The sequence below is a fragment of the Lithobates pipiens genome, unplaced genomic scaffold (genome assembly GCF_037356315.1).
Source record: "Lithobates pipiens isolate NorthernLeopardFrog02 unplaced genomic scaffold, aLitPip1_a1.2 Scaffold_3, whole genome shotgun sequence".
Taxonomy (NCBI): domain Eukaryota; kingdom Metazoa; phylum Chordata; class Amphibia; order Anura; family Ranidae; genus Lithobates; species Lithobates pipiens.
Genome location: NW_027507790.1, coordinates 43,127,213 through 43,146,519, shown reverse-complemented (window position 1 = coordinate 43,146,519; position 19,307 = coordinate 43,127,213). Strand labels below are relative to the sequence as shown.

Genomic DNA, 19,307 nt, shown 5'->3' with positions numbered 1-19,307 from the left:
CGGCAAGTGGTTAAAGTTTTATCTAGCACAAAAATGCAGATTTTAACATTTATGCGAAAATAAAGCAAAGTTTCCGTGGTAGAAAAGTGGACCTACTTTTTTTATTTTACATGAAAACACAAACATAAGCACATCATGGGCACCCTGCTTATTTCATTGCTAATGGATTGTTAGGGTTTACATACACTTTATTAATGGTAATCCTTTTACTAGCATGTGCCATTTCTTTTAGGTGCCAGCTCTTCCAGATGGTGCAGATGATGCCCCTGAAGTACTGAATGAAATATATTACCTTCTTGCCGATTATCATTTTAAAAATAAGGAGCAGTCCAAAGCCATTAAATTCTACATGCATGATATGTGCATCTGTCCCAACAGGTGTGTTAACAAATCATTACTGTTTTACAGATATCTTGTCTAACTGTTTGTGTGTTAAGCACCCAGAAATGCTTAGGCTCCATTCACACTAGTGTACAAGTCATACGACTTTGGACACATAAAGTTGCATGACAGGTCGCAGCCCATTGATTTTGATGGCCTGCGTTTTAATCTAGGTGACTTAGTCGCAGTGACTTTGAAAAGGTTCCTGTACTACTTTTATTGGACTTTCTTGCAATTTGAGTGCAAGAGAGTGTAAAGTCGCATTAATGTCCCACTCAAAATCGTGCGACTTTGGAGTTGCACTAATGTGAACGGAGTCTCAATCCCTGTTTTTTTGTCACTTTTTGTTTTTTGGAGTTGGCCTTTTAATATCCCCTCCTTCCATCCTTTCCTTTCACTGTGCCCACAGATTTGATTCCTGGGCTGGCATGGCCCTAGCAAGAGCAAGCCGTATCCAGGACAAACTAAATTCTAATGATATGAAGAGTGGCTTCATATGGAAACATGCCACTGCTGTGTTAAACTGCTTTAAGCGAGCCCTGGAAATTGACAAATCGAATCTGTCCTTGTGGATTGAGTATGGCACGATGTCCTATACTCTGCACTCTTTTGCTTCCCGTCAGCTCAAACAGTTGATCAAAGAGTTCCCTCAGGAGGTGGCGGCACAGGTAAGACGCTGCATCATGTCATTAGACCTGTACCCCCTACCATTTATTGTCGTAGTGATGCCCTCATTAGTAATAATTCGTCACAAGAAAAACTAGCAAAATCTACATCTTACAGGGAAGCTATAGTATATTTTTAGCGAGTAACATTTTGAGTAATTATAATAGCATTTAAATGAAATGAATGAATGGTTCCTGCACACAAATGTTTATGACTGCATTGAAGTATGCAGTTTGGGTATTTTTTTCTCTGGTGACTACTTATATATTACATTTACAGAACCTTTGACGAACAAATGGTGAAATAAAAGCTTTTGTGGAATAAACTACCTAGTGTGTAGTGAGTTTTCATAGAGTCTGGGCATTCTCTTAGGAATTGAGGAATAATAATCCTAATCACTGTGCTTCATTGAGTCCATATTATAAGGCTATCATATATTATATTAGCTATGCAGTTTTTAACATATACAGTATTTGAAGATAATGCCAATGAATTGCTTTTTCCAGAAGTCTTTTTCTGCATATTGTACTCCGTTCAAGTGAACCTTTACCCAGAATTTACCACTTAAAGTGGCAGTAAACCTCAGACATGAAATGTGAACAAAGCATATCCCTCTATAGTATATACTTGTCTCAATTAAAAGCACTAAGTGTCATTTATGTCTGCTGCTTCATTCCTCTGCTATCAGCATGAATCACTTCTGACAAGTTTTGCAGACACCAAGAAAAAATGGTGACGGGGAGGGAGCTCCAGCAGTTAGACAGCCAGACTCTCTACCTGTGAGTTATGTGAATCCCTTCCTTTCAATCAGCTTTTGGACCTTTCCTCACTGAGCTCTGCAGAGGGTAACTTAAACTTTCCACCCCCTTTTTTATGAACTCTAAGCCCTTGTACATATGGTCGGAGATTCAGACTGAATGTGTTCGATCGGACCGTTTTGTCGGATATTCCGACTGTGTGTGGTCTCCATCGGACTGTTTCCGTCGGAGTAACCGACTGACCAAGTTTTCCAACTTGTTGGTAAAGTTTTCCGACAAAATGCTCCCATCATGTGTAGAGAATTCCGATCGGACAAGTGCCATGCATGCTCAGATCAAATTCCTACACCAAAGCTATTGGCTACTAGCGTGAACGTAGTCCCATCGAAATAACATCATCGCGTCGGATTTTCCGACAACTTTGTCCGACCGTGTGTATGCAACAGTTTCGGACAAAATCCGACGGGCAAAATCCGACGGATTTGGTTGTCAGAATCTCCGACCGTGTGTACAAGGGCTAAGAAGCATTATATATTCTGGACTTTGAACAAATGTAGAGAAGAGAAGACTGCAGATAGATAGGTACAACTTTTGTAGGATGATTCATTTAATCTCTATGTATCACTGTAGGATAGTCCCTTCACAGGATAAATGTAGCATATGTTTAACAAACAGTAATACTTGGTTTACTTTACACTTAAGCTACAAAGGCAGCTGGATGGAAGTATATACATGCTGCTGCAATGCAATGCTTTGCTTTGCAGCGCCGCAAAAATGATCCCCTCATTACATGCACTAGGCAGTACTGCAGTTAAATTCACCATATTCAAGTGGAAGGAACCATGCCCAACTGCAAGCCAAAGGCTAGGCTAGCATTTGCAGAATGGTATCCTTATTCAAAAAGTCAAATCAGCTGTCGAAAGAAAAAAAAAAAACATGCATTCATGAGATGACAGTATTGCCTTTTGAATGCCTCTCAGTGGTGCCCGCATCGCTCTTAGATAAGCGATCCACCATGGATTGCCCTTCAAAGAGCGATGCAGGTGTAAAGGTGCCCTAAAACAAGCCATCATTTACACCTGTTGGTATTATTCTTGGAGGTTCTCTCCCTTTATATCCTCTGGCAGAAGAATCTTGGCAGCCTCACAGTTTTTTAACTGAAACTTAGAAATCAGCTACAAAGGCCAGTGCTGACTTTAGAAGAATCCCATAGTCACCCTTCCATGCCACAACTAGAATTGTGTCTCCCTACAGCTTCCTGTTCATCATCTAGAAACACACAGCCCAGTAGCCTAGGTTGCCAAAGCACTTCCTTGCTCCTTCTTTCTCCAAGTTAACAGACTGACTGTTAACTTTTTCAAACTGCAAGTGCTTGGATAAACATTTTAGCACCTTCTCATTTGCCACAGCCCTTTTACTGGGTCTTAGGGCAGAGGGACTGAACAGACTTGCTGATCATGTGACCACTGTTTGGCTGCACATCAATGCAGACCCAATGGTTTTGGCACTGAATGGTAGTCTCAGCCTGGTCTCCCACCAGGCCATGCCCCCTTGATTAAGCTCTGAGGGGCAGAGTGAAACACATTGGGGGCGTGGCCTGGCAGCAGCCCAGGCTGAAACTACCATTTATTCCAATACCAGTGGGTCTGCATTGATGTGTGGCTTCCTGGGAACCATCCTTTGTTCAACAGTTTCAGCCGAGACAAGCTCCTTCTCTGGCCATTGGTGGACACGGGATTGCTTTCCCTTGTATTGTGCAGCACAGAAACCTCAGTCACCATGCACATATATGCATGTAGATGTTAAGGCCCACCCTTTTGTCGACGTCACACAAACTACAGAGCACAGAGTTCCCAATATCTGACAGGTGATTCAGGGAAGGCGACACACCCCCCTCTACACAGGCTTACAGGCTCATACAAAAATACAGCCCTAAGGCAATGAGTCATCTGCTGTGTGCTGGAGGGTGACGGCCATCTCCTGGGACGCTGTTGTGTTGGGAAAAACTGTCAGAAGTTATTCATGCTGTTGGTAGAGAAAGGCGTTTCACTCTGTGCTTTGGATTCAGGCTAGTACACACACTGTAGTGGGATGTTCTGTGTTCATTTTTCATGTTTGAGGTTTACAACCGCTCTAAAAAAAAATGTTTTCTTTGGTATTTAAGATCATTGTTTATAGTTTGCATAGAAAATAAAATAATTTGTTTCTTGTTCATTGAGGAAAACGTTTTTTTAACCTTCGAGTCATACTGCTGTCTACAGGATGATTGGACACTGGCAAAAAAAAAAAAAAAAACTAGGGCAGCTCAGTATACCCCCCTAATACTAGCAGTGCACCCTCAGATTTTTGCTTATGTCCTGGGAGAATGGACATCTTTTATTCAGTTCTGCTAGTAAAAGTTTAACCACTTGCCGACCAGCGCACGACGATGTACGTCGACAGAATGGCACGGGCAGGCAAATGGGCGTACATGTACGTCCCTTTAAATTTGCCGCACTGCCATCGGGAGCGCGCCGCCGGCGGCGCGCTCCCGCGCTGGTCGGGGCCCCCGTGAGTCCGGTCGCGGGACCCGTGGACTCGATCGCCGCAGGCATACCCGCGATCGTCTCACGGAGCGGCCAAATGAAGAAATGCCGTTGTAAACAGCATTTCTCCATTCTGCCTAGCAACTAGTGATGCTGATCTCTGCTCCATGTGATTGGAGCAGAGATCAGTGTTCACTAAATGAAAGCCCAACCCCCCCACAGTTAGTAACACACCCCTAGGAACACTTAACCCCTACACTGCCACCCACTGGTTAACCCCTTCACTGCCAGTGTCATTTACACAGGAATCACTGCATTTATATAGCAGTGATTACTGTATAAACGACAATGGTCCCAAAAATTGTCCGATGGGTCCCCCACAATGTCGCAGTCACAATAAAAATCGCTGATCGCCGCCATTACTAGTAAAAAAAAAAATAATAAAAAATTATTAATAAAAATGCTATAAAACTATCCCTATTTTGTAAACGCTATAACTTTTGCGCAAACCAATCAATAATCGCTTATTGCGATTTTTTTTTACCAAAAATATGTAGAAGAATACGTATCGGCCTAAACTGAGGGAATTTTTTTTTTTTTATATATTTTTGGGGGATATTTATTATAACAAAAAGTAAAAAATAATGCGTTTTTTTCAAAATTGTCGCTCTATTTTTGTTTATAGCGCAAAAAATAAAAACCGCAGGGGTGATCAAATACCACCAAAAGAAAGCTCTATTTGTGGGGAAAAAGGACGCCAATTTTGTTTGGGTGCCACGTCGCACGACCGCGCAATTGTCAGTCAAGCGACGCAGCGCCGAATCGCAAAAAGTGGTCTGGTCTTTGACCAGCAAATTGGTCCGGTCTGAAAGTGGTTAACCTAATTTTACTGCCACCTTTTTTTTTCTTAAACATTTTTCTTCAATTTAGGACTTTTCTCTACATCACTGTTAGGGCTGTTTTTTTTTTTATTGCACCAGCCAGCCGGGCATGCAAATCTTTAACCCTTTGTAGGGAAAGGCAGTCCTGCTCATCTAGTTTACCAGACTGGGTTTATTATAGCAAACGCAAGTCCTCAGCCTCCTCATAAACAGGGAGCACTATGAAAATTTGTATCTAGTTTCTAATGACCTGTCTATAATTTGCTCTGAAAGGCCCTGTCACCAGCCCCTACCTGCCATCCTTTGCTTGAAAAATCAAAGGAACCAGATGGAGAATTTTTTGGATGAACAGCTGCAGCATTCAATGAGATGCAGCTGCTGTTCAGATATGCTGGCGGCTGCTGAATCTGGGGTGTCGTTTGTGATTTTGTTCCGAATCTTGCTAAAAATGCTGTAATAAACGGGAGACCTCTTCTGCCTTTCATGTCTGGAGGGACCCCTGGGGATGCACCATTTGATATTGATAGTTGCTATTTGAAGATTTGTTCTGTACATTAGGATCTCGCGCACACTACTAAGTGATTTATGTTATGTTGTGTTATCACTCTGTTGGGAGACCATATAATTGATTAAATATTCTACCCTGCCCTCTCTTGTGAATTTCCCTCTATGAGAAAAAGGAGTACCATTGGTTGGTTTCAGGGTATTAGCAGTTGGTGTATTTTCAAGAACGTGTACTACTGAAGAAAAATATTTGAAATGCGTTGAGTTTGCATGTGGAGTCTCTTTTAAAATCTTCTCATCTAATGTGAACCAAAGATTGACATTGTTGAAATAAATTTCTTGATTTTATGCTAGTGTTCGTGTTATTTTTATATAGCTACATAAAAAATCCAGGGCTACTCTATCTTGTTTGTAAGCTTTTGCACAACCCATATGTTCAAGACTGTGACTATTGATATCCTCAATGGATGAGAAAGGAAAAATAATTTTCCCTGGTCTGAAAGTGGTATATGGGTGCAATCGCTAACTGGTTAACATTACCTGTGCTTTGCAGTAAAGACAATTCACAGAAATAGTCTTTCTTTAATTACATGCAATACGTTGTACTGCTTTTGGTTGCCAATAGAATGATGGTTTAATTAATTAATATCTCTATATTCATTTGTAGTTAAAGGAACGTCGAGACAGCATGCTTGAGACAGCCAAGCAATGTTTTATGTCTGCTTCTCGTTGTGAAGGAGATGGAGACGAGGAAGAGTGGTTGATTCATTATATGTTGGGCAAAATTTGTGAGAAACAGAAATCTGCTCCAGAACTGTATCTGCAACACTACAAACAGGCAGCTCATTACCTGCATGAGGAAGCAGCTCGTTATCCTAAGAAGATTCACTATCACAATCCTCCAGAGCTGGCCATGGAGGCTTTAGAGGTAACATTTATCTTTTATATGTTTCCAAAACATTGGTCTTACTGCAGACCACAGGGCTATTCCTTAAGGCCACCTTAACAAGATCTAGTTGCAGATCCATTCAGACTGAGACTGTAACCCAGGTAATTTCTGTTTTGTGCAGAACAGTCAGCTATCCAGGGCTTACAGGTGATCCAAGATGAAGCAAAAGGACAAGGCCCTGTTCTATGAAAGTGCCAATCTTGTCACCTTTACACTTAGTGCACAGGGTTGTTGATGACAGTGGATCACAACATGCTGTTCAAGTCAGTTCCTCTGATGAGCTAAACTATAAATGCCTTGGGCTATTCAGTGGATCTACACATAGCATTTATAAGGCTATACTATGCAATTTTGGTTGAAGGAAAGAAAATAGCTTGATTTACCCAGCAACACAGTCAATGTTGATGAGGTAATCCCTCCTGCAGGGCTATTGTGTTCTGGAGCTGAGCGCAGAGAGCCTTCCTCACTGGCAGAACACAATGATTACTGCTGACGGCTATAGCTGGCAGTGATCAGGCAGTGGGTAGGTTGCACTGAAGTCTATGGATCGACTTCAGTGCAACCTACCCACTGACAGATCGAAATTTGGCCAGTTTGTGCTGAACCGGCCCAATTTTAATCTGTCTATGGCCGACTTAAGACGTAGCATAAAACCCAGTAATCACCTGTATCAGGAGCGTATTTTTTTTCATACGTGTAGAGAATAGTGTTTCTCCCTGAGTGGCAGGAGATGCCATAAAATATCATGCTTTTAGTGTAGCACTATAAAACTTGTTATCTTTACAAAAGTACATCTCCAGGGTTGTCAAACTCAATTTCATGGTGGGCCGCATCAGCATTATTGTTGCCCTTTATATCAATGCCGGTTGTATCTGTAAAACTAGAGGTCCAGAGTCCCCCCCCCCCCCACCCCCTTACCTTCTGCTGCAGCTAAGAAGAAGCAGGGGTGGAGCTGGGAAGCAGAAAGTGCAGAGACTGGAGGAGAACCAGAGGAGGGCTGGAGTCAGCTGCCGGAGTCTGCTGAATCCTGACTCCAGGGGAGGCAGAGACAAGGAGGTGCTGCAGCTGCACAGAGAGGCACAGGATTTGTTAGGGTGAGTTCTGTCCTCTCTGCTGCCAACTGCTGAGGCGGATGGAAGGGGGGGGGGGTTAGCTGAGACGAGCTGCACGAAGAAACACAGGATCTGGCGGAGGAGTTCTATTGTCCTGTCTGCTGCCGACTGCTTAGACAATGTGGGGCGGATAAGGTGGGGATGCAGCTGTAACAGAAGTGCAAGGGCAGGCCGTGTGTTTTACATGTTCCCTATAGCAGGAACAAGCCTCTAGAACTGGAACTCCATTGTTCCCTTTGGGTACTGAAATATGAAACCTAAAGATAACAAAAAGGACTTGCTTATAGCAACCAACCTGGTTGTATAGTCCCAAAATATCAGCGCACTAGGAATAAAATATCCCTTAGGTTGGGTTCACACTAGTCCGGTGCGAATTGCAGCTCCAGTTTCCCTGTGAAGATATAAACGATTTGTGGTTCCTCTCCATTGTAGTTGCAGATCAGTTGACTAGGGAGAGGTGTAGGAGGAAAGGGAGAAAATTCTTGTTTACAACGGAACACATCCGGGAATCATTTGAAGATGATGTGCCTGCAATTCGCACCACACTTCCTAGAAAACACACACTTTTATGTGCAATGTGGAGTGCGGATGCAATGCACATATGTGAACCAGACCCATTGAAAAGAACATATTTTCAAATTATCTGTAAATTAGATGTGGTGTAAGCTGCATCCAGTTTGCATATGTGACAACCCAGCCTCAAGCAGTAAAAACTAACCCCAGCTGCTGTATTACCTCTGCTCCCTAGCAGGAAGATGTATAGTTCCGGTTTCATAATACAGTTCAGTGTGTCCAGAAAAGGTTCTTTCTTTAATTTGCAGTTTGTGAGCAGATCTGTCATTCTGATTGCAGAGATCATTTAGCTACACAAGTAGGTAGATGATACTTTTATGTCTAGTCTGATTGTAGTGATCATGCAGCAAGTCTGGCTATCAGATATTTGAGAAGATCCTTTTATGGTAAAGCCTGGTACACACTACAGTTTTTTTTTCGGTTGTACGAAAAAAGCCTGACCACTTCGGTCAGGAGCCGATATACTAACCATGCAAGGTTAGTTCAGCGATCTCCCCCACTGAGCTGTTGTGTTCTGACAGGGGGGTGGCCCTCCCACCAGAACACTCCAATCAGCGCTCTCTGGCATTGGATGAGAGCGCTGATCGGGAGTCAGTCGGCTGCTGGTTTTCCAGCATGCATGTCTGACAGACCAACATACACACGGGCAGAATGTTAGCCGGTATTTTTTGTACTGGCAAATATCTCCTGATATTCTGCCTGTGTGTAAGGGGCTTTAGCCTGATTACAGATAATTTTACATTTGGCCTCATCACAGTGATTATGGCTCAAGTCAGGCTTTTAGAAACCTAAACAGATCTTTTTACATTTAGCCTAAGTGCAGTGATCATGCAGCAAGTTTTGCTAGTAGATGCTCAAGCATATCCTGCACATTTAGCCCAATTACCGTGATTATTCCCCAAGTGTGCTAAGTCGATGTCTTTTGCAACTCTATCACCCCTTTCACACCAGGGCGTTTTGCAGGCGCTATAGCGTTAGAAATAGCGCCTGCAATCCGCCCTAAAGAAGCTGCACCATTGTCTGTAGTGTGAAAGCCCGAGGGCTTTCACACTACAGCGGTGTGCTGGCAGGACGTCAGTGAAAAATCCTGCCAGCAGCTTCTTTGAAGCGGTGAAGGAGCGGTGTGTTTACCACTCCTCCACCGCTGCTCCCCATTGAAATCAATGGGGCAGCGCTGTAATACCGCCGGAAAAACACCGCTATTGCGGCATATTGCCGGCGGTTTTAACCCTTTCTCGGCCGCTAGCGGGGGTAAAAGCACCCGCTAGCGGCCGAAATGTGCCGCAAATCCGGCGGTAAAACGCCGCTTTTTTTTAGTTTTTTACCGCCCACGCTATCGGCGGTGTGGTGTGAAAGGGGTCTTAGGACCCCAGTGTGAAATTCATTATGAAATACCATCATTTTCTTAATTAAAAATGTAATGTAAAAGGTATTGACTGGCATTTGGAACTTGTATTTATCACAATTTAAAAGCCTATGGATTTGAAATACAATAATGTTTTGCATACATGAGAAGGTAGTCAGGTTTAGGATTTTTGTGCCAATAGACATAGTAATGAACATTGTAATGGCTGTTTGCAAATTGCACGGGCCCCTTTCGTGTAGAAAACATAATCTCCAGATTTAATTATTAGAACTCGTTATAGAATTTATTGATCCAGGAAATTAATTTTACATTGTAATGAATAGGACCAACAAGGAGATTTTCTCTGCTGTTGGCACATATTTAAAATTTTTAATAGTTTGATTTGCTTGTTCATGATTATGTTTCAAAGTAGGTAGAAAGTGATGCACAGTGATGATGATACATTTTTATCTTATTATAACTTTTCAACAATGTGCAGAAGAATACATATTATCTGGGGTTTACATAAAGGTTAATTAAAGTGGCATTTCTGCTTCTTGACGAACTGTGCATGTGCAGCCAGGGACAGTGCATAGCACTCGGTGTACATGTGCAGTTGGAGCAGCAATGGCTTTAGTACAGCACATGCACCTCTACAATTCTTTGTTCTGCTTGTGTGCTTTGAGGATGCTACATTATTAAAATGCAAGGGTAATGCCGTGTACACACGATCGGAATTTTGGTTGGAAAAAGCTCTGATGGGGTTTCCCGATGGGATTTCGCTCAAGCTGTCTTGCGTACACACGATCACAACAAATTCCCACCGTCAAGAACGCGGTGACGTACAACGCGTACAATGGGACTAGAAAAAGGAAGTTCAATAGCCAATAGCTTCCGTCTTGTAGTTGAATTTGAGAATGGGTTAATTTTTTGCACATCGGAATTGCACACACAAAAGGATTTTCGGATAGGAACTTTTTCGGACCGAAAAATTGAGAACATGCTCTCCATCTTTTGCTAGCCGAAATTTGGCCAGCAAAAGTCCAATGGAGCATATAGACAATCACATTTTCCGACCAAAAGCTCTCATCAGACTTTTGATGGCCGAATTTCTGATCGTGTGTACGAGGCATAAGAATTTTGTTGGAGCCAGTGGGTGGGATCAGGCTTGCTGTTAGGCTGTACGGGGCACTGTGATTTCTATCTGACATGGCCCCCCACCCCCCATGAATATAATAAAATTATATTTTCATTAAAATCATTATGAGCAGACACAAGCATAACATAATTGACCAAATTCCTGCTAAATCTTAAAGATAAAACTGTATTAAGTTAGACTTTCTGCGTAAATGAGTTCTTGGGGCTCAATCACACTGTGGCCTGTTAGAGCTGCACGATTAATCGTAAAAAAAAAACGTGATCTCGATTCACACACCCCCCCCCCCTTACGAACTCTTCCGCTGAGAGTAGGTGATTCTTTCATATAAACAAGTGGAGAGATTATCTGCTCACTCAGCTGTCAAAAGAAAGCATCCTGGGCAATCTGCCAAGTGTAGAACTTGAAACATTGTAACTAATGCCGCGTACACACGACTTAGTCCACCGGACCGCATTACGCCGGACAATTCGATCGTGTGTGGGCTCCAGCGGACTTTTTCATCGTAAAGTCCGGCAGACTTAGAAAGTTTTGACTCAAAATTTGTCCGCCGGCCTTGGCTTTCAGCAGACAATCTGTTCGTCAGTGTGCTAGTCCGGCGGACTAAGAATGACGCATGCTCAGCAAGTACGAGAAGGAGGCTATTGGCTACTGGCTATTGAACTTCCTTTTTCTAGTCCCGTTGTATGTGTTGTTCGTCATCGCGTTAGAAATCGCCAGACTTTCGGAGTGTCCATGTGTGGCCAAGTCTGTTGGTTAGAAAGTCCGGCGGATTGTTTGCCGGAGTAAGTCTGCCGGACAATTTGATCGTGTGTATGCAGCATAAGGCTTACTTCTTAGATCAAAGGGAAAGAACTTCTTGTGTAAACAAATAATCTGGGCAGTCTGCCAAGCTTTGTGTAAATGCAGGAAGTTTAACCACTTTTAATTTAAGTTAAAATCAATATTTTTTGCTAGAAAATTACTTGGAACCCCCAAACATATTTTATATATATATATATATATATATATATATATATATATATTCAGAGACCCTAGGGAATAAAATGACAATTGCTGCAATATTTTATGTCACATTGTATTTGCCCAGCAGTCTTTCAAATGCAGTTTTTTGGGAAAATATACACTTCAATAAATAAAAAAAAAACGAAACAGTAAAGTTGGCACAATTTTTTTTTTGTTTCAATGTGAAAGATGATGTTACGCTGCGAGAATCGTGATCTATCTTCTAAGCAAAAAAATCGTGATTCTCATTTTAGCCAGAATCGTGCAGCTCTATGGCCTGTACAGTGTGGCTATTGCTGTGTGCAGGTCACCTATATTACGATATGGGACATGATGATACAGCAGCTGTACTAACACAGCCACAGGTCCTAATTTAACAGGCGTGTGGGTGCGTATGCCTACGGGTCACTCACCCCCCCCCCCCACACCTGTTAAATTAGGACTTGCCGTTGTGTTCTTACAGCCGCTGCATCCTCATAGAGTAATAGGCAGCTCCAGTTGCAAACCATTCATTCACACTCTATGGGCCAAAAACAATGTTTTTTTTTTAAATGATTTTCACTATTTTTTTTATTATTATTATTATTATTATTATTATTATTATTACTACGTTCACATCTCTGCCGGTGCAGGAACCGCAGTGATTCCCACACCCAATGGGAAAAATGCACCGCTCTGCCGAAACACATTCTGAATGGTACCCCCATGCATGTAAAATCTCGTGCGGGAACTGCAGGGAGATTGCATGGTCAAAAAGACCATGCGATTTCCCTGCGCCCTGCTTTTTAAAAAATCTTCATGCACCTTTTTTTTTTCTTTGCAGAAATGCAGGCACGGCAGGCGGCACGCACAAATCTTGGATATGTGAACCTAGGGTAAAAGCTGAACGCCTACCTGTTTGGTATGAATGAAGAAAATCTGTGGTTGCTTCAAGTGCTACAGGGTGCAGCTTTTCTTCCTCCAAAAGCACACTTCACTACAGGACAGTAGTCAATAGGAGCCACCTCATTCAGTAGGAAACATGCTATATAACACATTCGGAAATATCAGATATCATCGCTGCCTGTAGCTCTTAAAGCAACCAAAGATTTCCATTGCTGTCTGCCAAACAGCCTGTTTTGTTACAGAGTGACACTCGTTGAGTTTCTTTAGGATAGCAACAGGGTGGGTCCCTTTTAAAATCAGGCCTTAGTTTATGTATAAATGAAGGTATAGTGAGCCATTTTCATTTTAGTGCCAGATATCCCCTGATATAGCTGTAGGTGCACAGAAAATACATACCTGTACAGATTTATACTATTTTTTAATAGGTGTACTTCCGTCTTCATGCCTCCGTCTTGAAACTGCTGGAGAAACCTGTCCATGAGCTGGATCATAAAATGTTATTCGCCGTCATGAAAGAAGCTTCAGAGGGGCCATTCGCCAAAGGAGAGGAGAAAAATGCACCTAAATCCAATGAAAAGTATGTAGTTATCCAGATAAGTATGCATGTTACATTACATATTTACAGTTACTGGATAAAGGTGTGTTCTATGTATAAATATGCTGTTGTCTGTGTGGTTATGATGTTATTTTGATTAGGGTTATTGTTATGCCTCGTGTACTGTACATCAAGTGGTGTTGATGCAGTTTAATTTATTCTTGTAAAACAGGGAGAAGCATAGTACGTTGGATGAGGACTCCCATTCTTCGGCTGGGACGATGCCGGGTCCTGGAAATTCCATGCCTTCCTCCTCTGGTCCAGGTCTGACATCTCCACCTTACACAGCCACTCCGACTGACCACGATTACATCAAATGTAAACCCCCCCGTCATCAGGCCACGCCGGACGGTACAGTCCCCCTTCTCAATACCACCAGCGCCAGGCAAAGCTCTGAATGCTGGGGAGGTGTGCTCAGGGGAACATCTTCTGGCCATCACCCACAGCTCTGGCTGGCATTCTGGGTGACAGGGATTTCTTGCTGTTCACTAACCTGCTTCTCATTCCCCTCTGCTGAAAGCATTTCTTACGTCATACTCATAGTCTGTCGTAAAGGCTTCTGCTGTTGCAAATGCCAAACTCAAACGGGATTAATAGAATTTTACCTGGCTGACACAAATGTTAAAAAATTATACATCTAAAATTGCATTTGTGATTGATTAACTAAAAATATCACATATATTATTTACTATGACACTCATAAGGGTAGATTAGAGTAAGGTAGGTGGGGTAAATTATATGGCATATAGACCATAAGGAAGAATGTCTGTTCCATCAGGGATATTTCAAAAGCTAATTGAAAGGTTGTTTATTATTAGTTTAGCCATATACATAGAGCTGTATCCAATAGTTTCATACATTTTATATTCTGTGTCTTCTAAGGTCGACTCTGTCCCGTTTGGAGGAGGCACCTACATTCCTGAATCCCCCTTTTTCTTTCTCGCTGGTGGGGGGAGATGCATGCTGATGGATTGGATTGTCCTCTTGCTTGGCCCAGTACATTCAGTGCGCTTCAACTGAACTATATTAACATTACCTTCGTCATACCCCTGTCTGTGAAATTTCACTCAAATGCATTCCATTCATTCATCCATTAATTCATTTATATGACCATAATATAAAATGATACAAATTCCAAATACCCAAAACTTCTAGTCATTTTTTTTTTTTTTTTTTTTTACAAAATCTATATAATGGATTTGAGTTTTATTTTTTTCCTGTCCACTGGACAACCAAATGACGTTGCTGAAGTGCTGGAAAGCACAATTTAAAATGTCACTGAGCTGGGCAATACAATTCTGTATTTGTGGATTCCATGCACCTGCAGACCTGTTTCCTGTTATTTGACGCTGCCTGAGTGTATTGCAATGTGCCTGTTACTCAGGGATCCACTGTTGCTTCTCACCTGTTGTTCCTTGCCTCCCTGCTTCACCTACGGCTAAGCTTTGCCTTGCTATTTTGTGTGACTAAGAAACACAGTTAACAGTAATTCTTTGAGGTTTCTGAATTCATTTTCTATGTATACTGGTAGCCTTTGGCATGTTTGCTTATCAAATTATGTACAAGTATGTGTTTTTCTGTCTGAATACATAGAACTATTATTATTATAGGGAAATTATTTTGCAAACTGTGTACATAGTGGATTGCATTGTCTGTTGTTTGCAGATCATTCCTATACTTCTCAACGCTGAATCTTGATCACATAAGCAGATTAATGTGATTTAATATAATGATGTTGATTTACTAAGGCCGGGTTCACACTGGTACAACAAATGCTCCAACGTTGGGAGTTCATGTCACATGAGGTTTGAAAATCAATGTTTCCCTGTAGGAGCCGTCCTAACTGGTCCGACACAAGTCAGCCCGACTTTAAAAAAGCTCCCTGCACTATTTTGGTCTGACTTTCATCCTACTTCAGCCCATTGAATATCACTGAATTCGGATCAAAGTCGGATCGTCGCCTTGACTGATCCGACTTTGGCATGCAACTTGTCCTCTGATGATCTTGAAGGGGAACGCCACGCCAATTTTTTTTTTTTAAACCGGCATGGGTTCCCCCTCCAAGAGCATACCAGGCCCTTCGGTCTGCTATGAATTTTAAGGGGAACCCCCATGCCGTTTCCCCCCCCCCAAAATCCTTACCAGACCCTTATCCGAGCACACAGCCTGGCAGGTCAGGAAAGGGGGTGGGGACGAGTGAGCGCCCCCCCTCCTGAACCGTACCAGGCCGCATGCCCTCAACATTGGGGGGTGGATGCTTTGGGGCGGCCCACCCCAAAGCACCTTGTCCCCATGTTGATGAGGACAAGGCCTCTTCCCGACAACCCTGGCCTTTGGTTGTATGGGTCTGCAGCGGGGAGCTTATCGGAATCTGGAAGCCCCATTTAACAAGGGGGCCCCCAGATCCCGGCCCCCCACCCTATTAGAATGAGTATCGGGTACATCTTCTGTGTCCTCCGCTGAAGTCTGCCTCTGTCGGATCTTCTCTGTACTCTCTCCGGTTCTTCTCCCTCTGTCCGCTGTCTTCTTGCTCTTTTGCCCAGTCTTCTCCACTGTCTTTTCCCTCTGTACTTCCTCTGACTTTGACTCTACGCTCTCTCCCGCTCTAATGCCAGGTGCATGGTGTGTCACTACTTATATTGGCATGGGGAGGACAAGGTGCTTTGGGGGGGGCGCAGGGCTCCAAAGCACCCCCCCATGTTGAGGGCATGCGGCCTGGTACGGTTCAGGAGGCGGGGCGCTCGCTCATCCCCACCCCCTTTCCGGACCTGCCGGGCTGTGTGCTCGGATAAGGGTCTGGTATGGATTCTGGGGGACCCCCATGCTGTTTTTTCGGCGTGGGGGTTACCCTTAAAATCCATACCAGACTGAAGGGCCTGGTATGCTCTTGGAGGGGGAACCCATGCCGTTTAAAAAAAAAAAAATTGGCGTGTAGTTTCCCCTAAAGATTCATACCAGACACAGAGCCTGGTATTGTTAGGGATCAAAGTCGGATCCCTGTTCATTGAAGTCGGACAGATGTCAGACTTCAAGTCGCAGGGCAAAGTCGGATCCAAAGTGGTATGACAGCATTTTCAGTTGTGTTTACAAAAAAAAAATCTGGAAGCTGATTGGTTTCTGTGCAGAGCTGCAACAGATTTTGCACGCTCCGGTTTTAGTAAATCAACCTCAATGTTTATAAGTGTACATAGTCATTATTTCATTGTTGATCAAAAGGGCCAACCAGGTTAGTTGATTGGCGGACTTACCGTAAAGTTGCATGTTAAGCAAAAGTTTACCAATATTGTATTCTCCCAATGAAAGGATATTTCAAATTTAACATATTTAAAATAATTTTTAACATTCAAAGTAATAGAAATGGCTACAATTGGGTTTTGCATGTGTGCAATTGTGATCCTGTTTACACTCTGTAGAAATTAATGATAGAATCTTACATACACTGACTAATCTTTGTGTGTCAATGCAGGTGAAAATGCAGTGAAAACACCTAGCTTGCCTGTCGGCACATCTCGTAGGGAATCTTAGACCCCTTTTACACTGAGGCACTTCTCAGGCATTTTAGCGTTAAAAATAGCGCCTGTAATGCGCCTCTCATACCTTCCCAGTGTGAAAGCAGAGTACTTTCACACCGGGGAGGCGCACTTGCGGGACAGGAAAAAAGTGCTGCAAGCAGCATCTTTCGGGTGGCCTACACCGCCCCTGTCCATTGAAATGAATGGGCATCGCTTCCGATGTGCCTAGAAAGCGTTTTGGAAGCGCCACAACACTTTTAACCTTTTCTTCGGCCGATAGCAGTGGGTTAAAAGCACCCTGCTATCGGCCGAAAAGTGCCGCTAAAACTAGAGGCGCTTTACCACTAACAAACCCCCACCCCAGTGTGAAAGTACCCTTGGAGAGAATCTGCCACTTTGCATGCATAGCAAAATGACAGATCCTCAAAACCAACACTACCTTTCCCTTGCTCACCTGCCATTCTGTTCATGCGTTGCAGACCTTGGAAACACACTGTGTGGGTATGGGGGTGCATGTGATCTTTTCCCCTTTCTAGTATGAAGTGCTTGGGTCTGAGCAGCCAGTCACAAGGCCCACTCCCTGTCACATAGGTGAGGGGTGCAGGTCAGTAACCCTCCGTTAGCTCTGACATTGGTCCGACCGTGAGCGTGCACAAGGTTTTCTAGTCCTATGGCTCCAACAGAAGGTGAAATTATAAGTGGATGGCAATTGAGCTTTCTAGAGAATCTGTCACCTAATTAATTTTTTTGCAGTATCAAATTTCAATAAATCTCAATAGCATATCATAACTGAATAAACCTGTGCAAAAAAAAAGTATGGTCCTTCACACAAGATGTGTCCCCATTTCTCTCATCATTTCAGCATCTTGTATGGACCTGTGTGCGTTGTTACAATGCACTGTGTCATTTATTCAAGATGGCTAATCTGGCATAGACAGTGTTTAGATTGTAGATTGGTATAAATTAATAAAGTGTAAAATGAGAAACCCCTGTACTAGGTTTAATTAAAGCTCTGCAGTGGTACAGCCGTGTGATTTTTGCACTGTGTAATTATTGTATTTCCTTTTTTAAATGAATATTAATTGTTTTCTAAATGTGAATTACATACACTCTTTAAAGATACTTCCTAGTTTGCTGTATTGCAATTATTGTATACTACAGTATTAGTTGTAATATTACATGGAAACTTATTGAGAACCTGAATACAGTGCACTGTTATGGGCTGCTATCTATTCTTTTTTTGGTTATATATATGCTAATCCTGTTTGTTAAAATAGTAATAAACCCCAAAACAACCGTATTGTATTGCAGCTAACCAATTCTTCAATGTGGTGGCATTGTTTTTTTTTTTTAGGCTTTCCTTCTATTTTTATCGGGTGATCCAGGCCAGTAAGTCTGTTGTTTTATAAAAAGAGCAAGCTCTCTTGCAGTTGGAGGGTTGAGACTAACCATTTACCACTGGCAGAGATGCTTACAATGATCAGCTTTTATTTATTTATGTAAAACCTTTAACCCAAAAGTAAAAAAAAAAAAAGTTGCTGTAACTGCTTACAAAATATTAGCTGGAGTTTGGTTTTAATTTGTTAGTGCATTTAAATCAGCTAGTTTATCTAACACACCACCTCCCTCAGACTGACAATGCTGCTGTGCTCATTCATCCAAAGTGGAGACACTAATACAGGAGGTGTGTTACTGGTCAGATCCCCAGGTGAAAACAGAGGTGGAAAAGCCTAAAAAAAAGAAAGCAAATGCAGCCACCACATCTAATGATTGGTAAGCTGCAATGTTAGATTTTTTGTTTTATACCGTTTTTGTAAGAACTAGCCTGGTGGATTAATGCTTACTTGAATGGTCCACAGACAATTATACATTAAGGGCCTCTTCATACAGAAATTTTTGCTGAATTTTGGTACATGCAGACAGGTGTTTTCAAACAATTTTTTTTTCTAAGGAACAGTGTTACTCAGAAGTACGTAAGGTGGTAATTATTTTATGTACTTTTAGCATGAAAAGTGCTAACACAGTCAAACTTCAGCATTTGATATTTTTTTCTTTATTGCAGCATTTGATGGGTCATTATAACACATGCATATGAGCAAGCCATTAACATGGATGCTAAACAATATGTATGTTTGTTTAACTTTAGATTATACCTTTTACATAAATCAGTTAAACCGTACCAAATATTCTTGCATTTCACCATGAGTAGCTTGATTTATTTTATAGCAGTTAAAGGGGTTGTAAAGGTAAAAAAAATTTCACCTTAATACATTTTATGTATTAAGGTGAAAAAACATCTGACAATGCTGGTCCCCCCAGCCCCACCCATTTTACTTACCCGACCCCTCGAAAGTCCCGCGCTCGCCTCCGACATCCTCTTCGCCTTGTCGTTGATTGGCTAGAGTGGATGGATTGAAAGCAGCGCAGCCATTGGCTCGCTCTGCTGTCAATCACATCCAA

The 19,307-nt window shown here is 42.4% G+C and overlaps 1 protein-coding gene across 4 annotated transcripts in view; it reads left to right on the top strand.

Moving 5' to 3' along the window:
- CABIN1 (calcineurin binding protein 1) overlaps nucleotides 1-19,307 on the top strand; it is a 326,274-nt gene that overhangs the window by 82,388 nt on the left and 224,579 nt on the right. For 2 of the 4 annotated variants that reach the window (XM_077461572.1, XM_077461571.1), the window contains exons 22-26: nucleotides 233-378; nucleotides 791-1,049; nucleotides 6,383-6,643; nucleotides 13,166-13,317; nucleotides 13,508-13,599. In XM_077461572.1, the coding sequence (XP_077317698.1) occupies nucleotides 233-378; nucleotides 791-1,049; nucleotides 6,383-6,643; nucleotides 13,166-13,317; nucleotides 13,508-13,599 (910 nt within the window). Of the gene's footprint in view, nucleotides 1-232; nucleotides 379-790; nucleotides 1,050-6,382; nucleotides 6,644-13,165; nucleotides 13,318-13,507; nucleotides 13,687-19,307 lie in introns of all 4 variants that reach the window. The other 2 variants (XM_077461570.1, XM_077461569.1) reach the window with 1 other exon arrangement.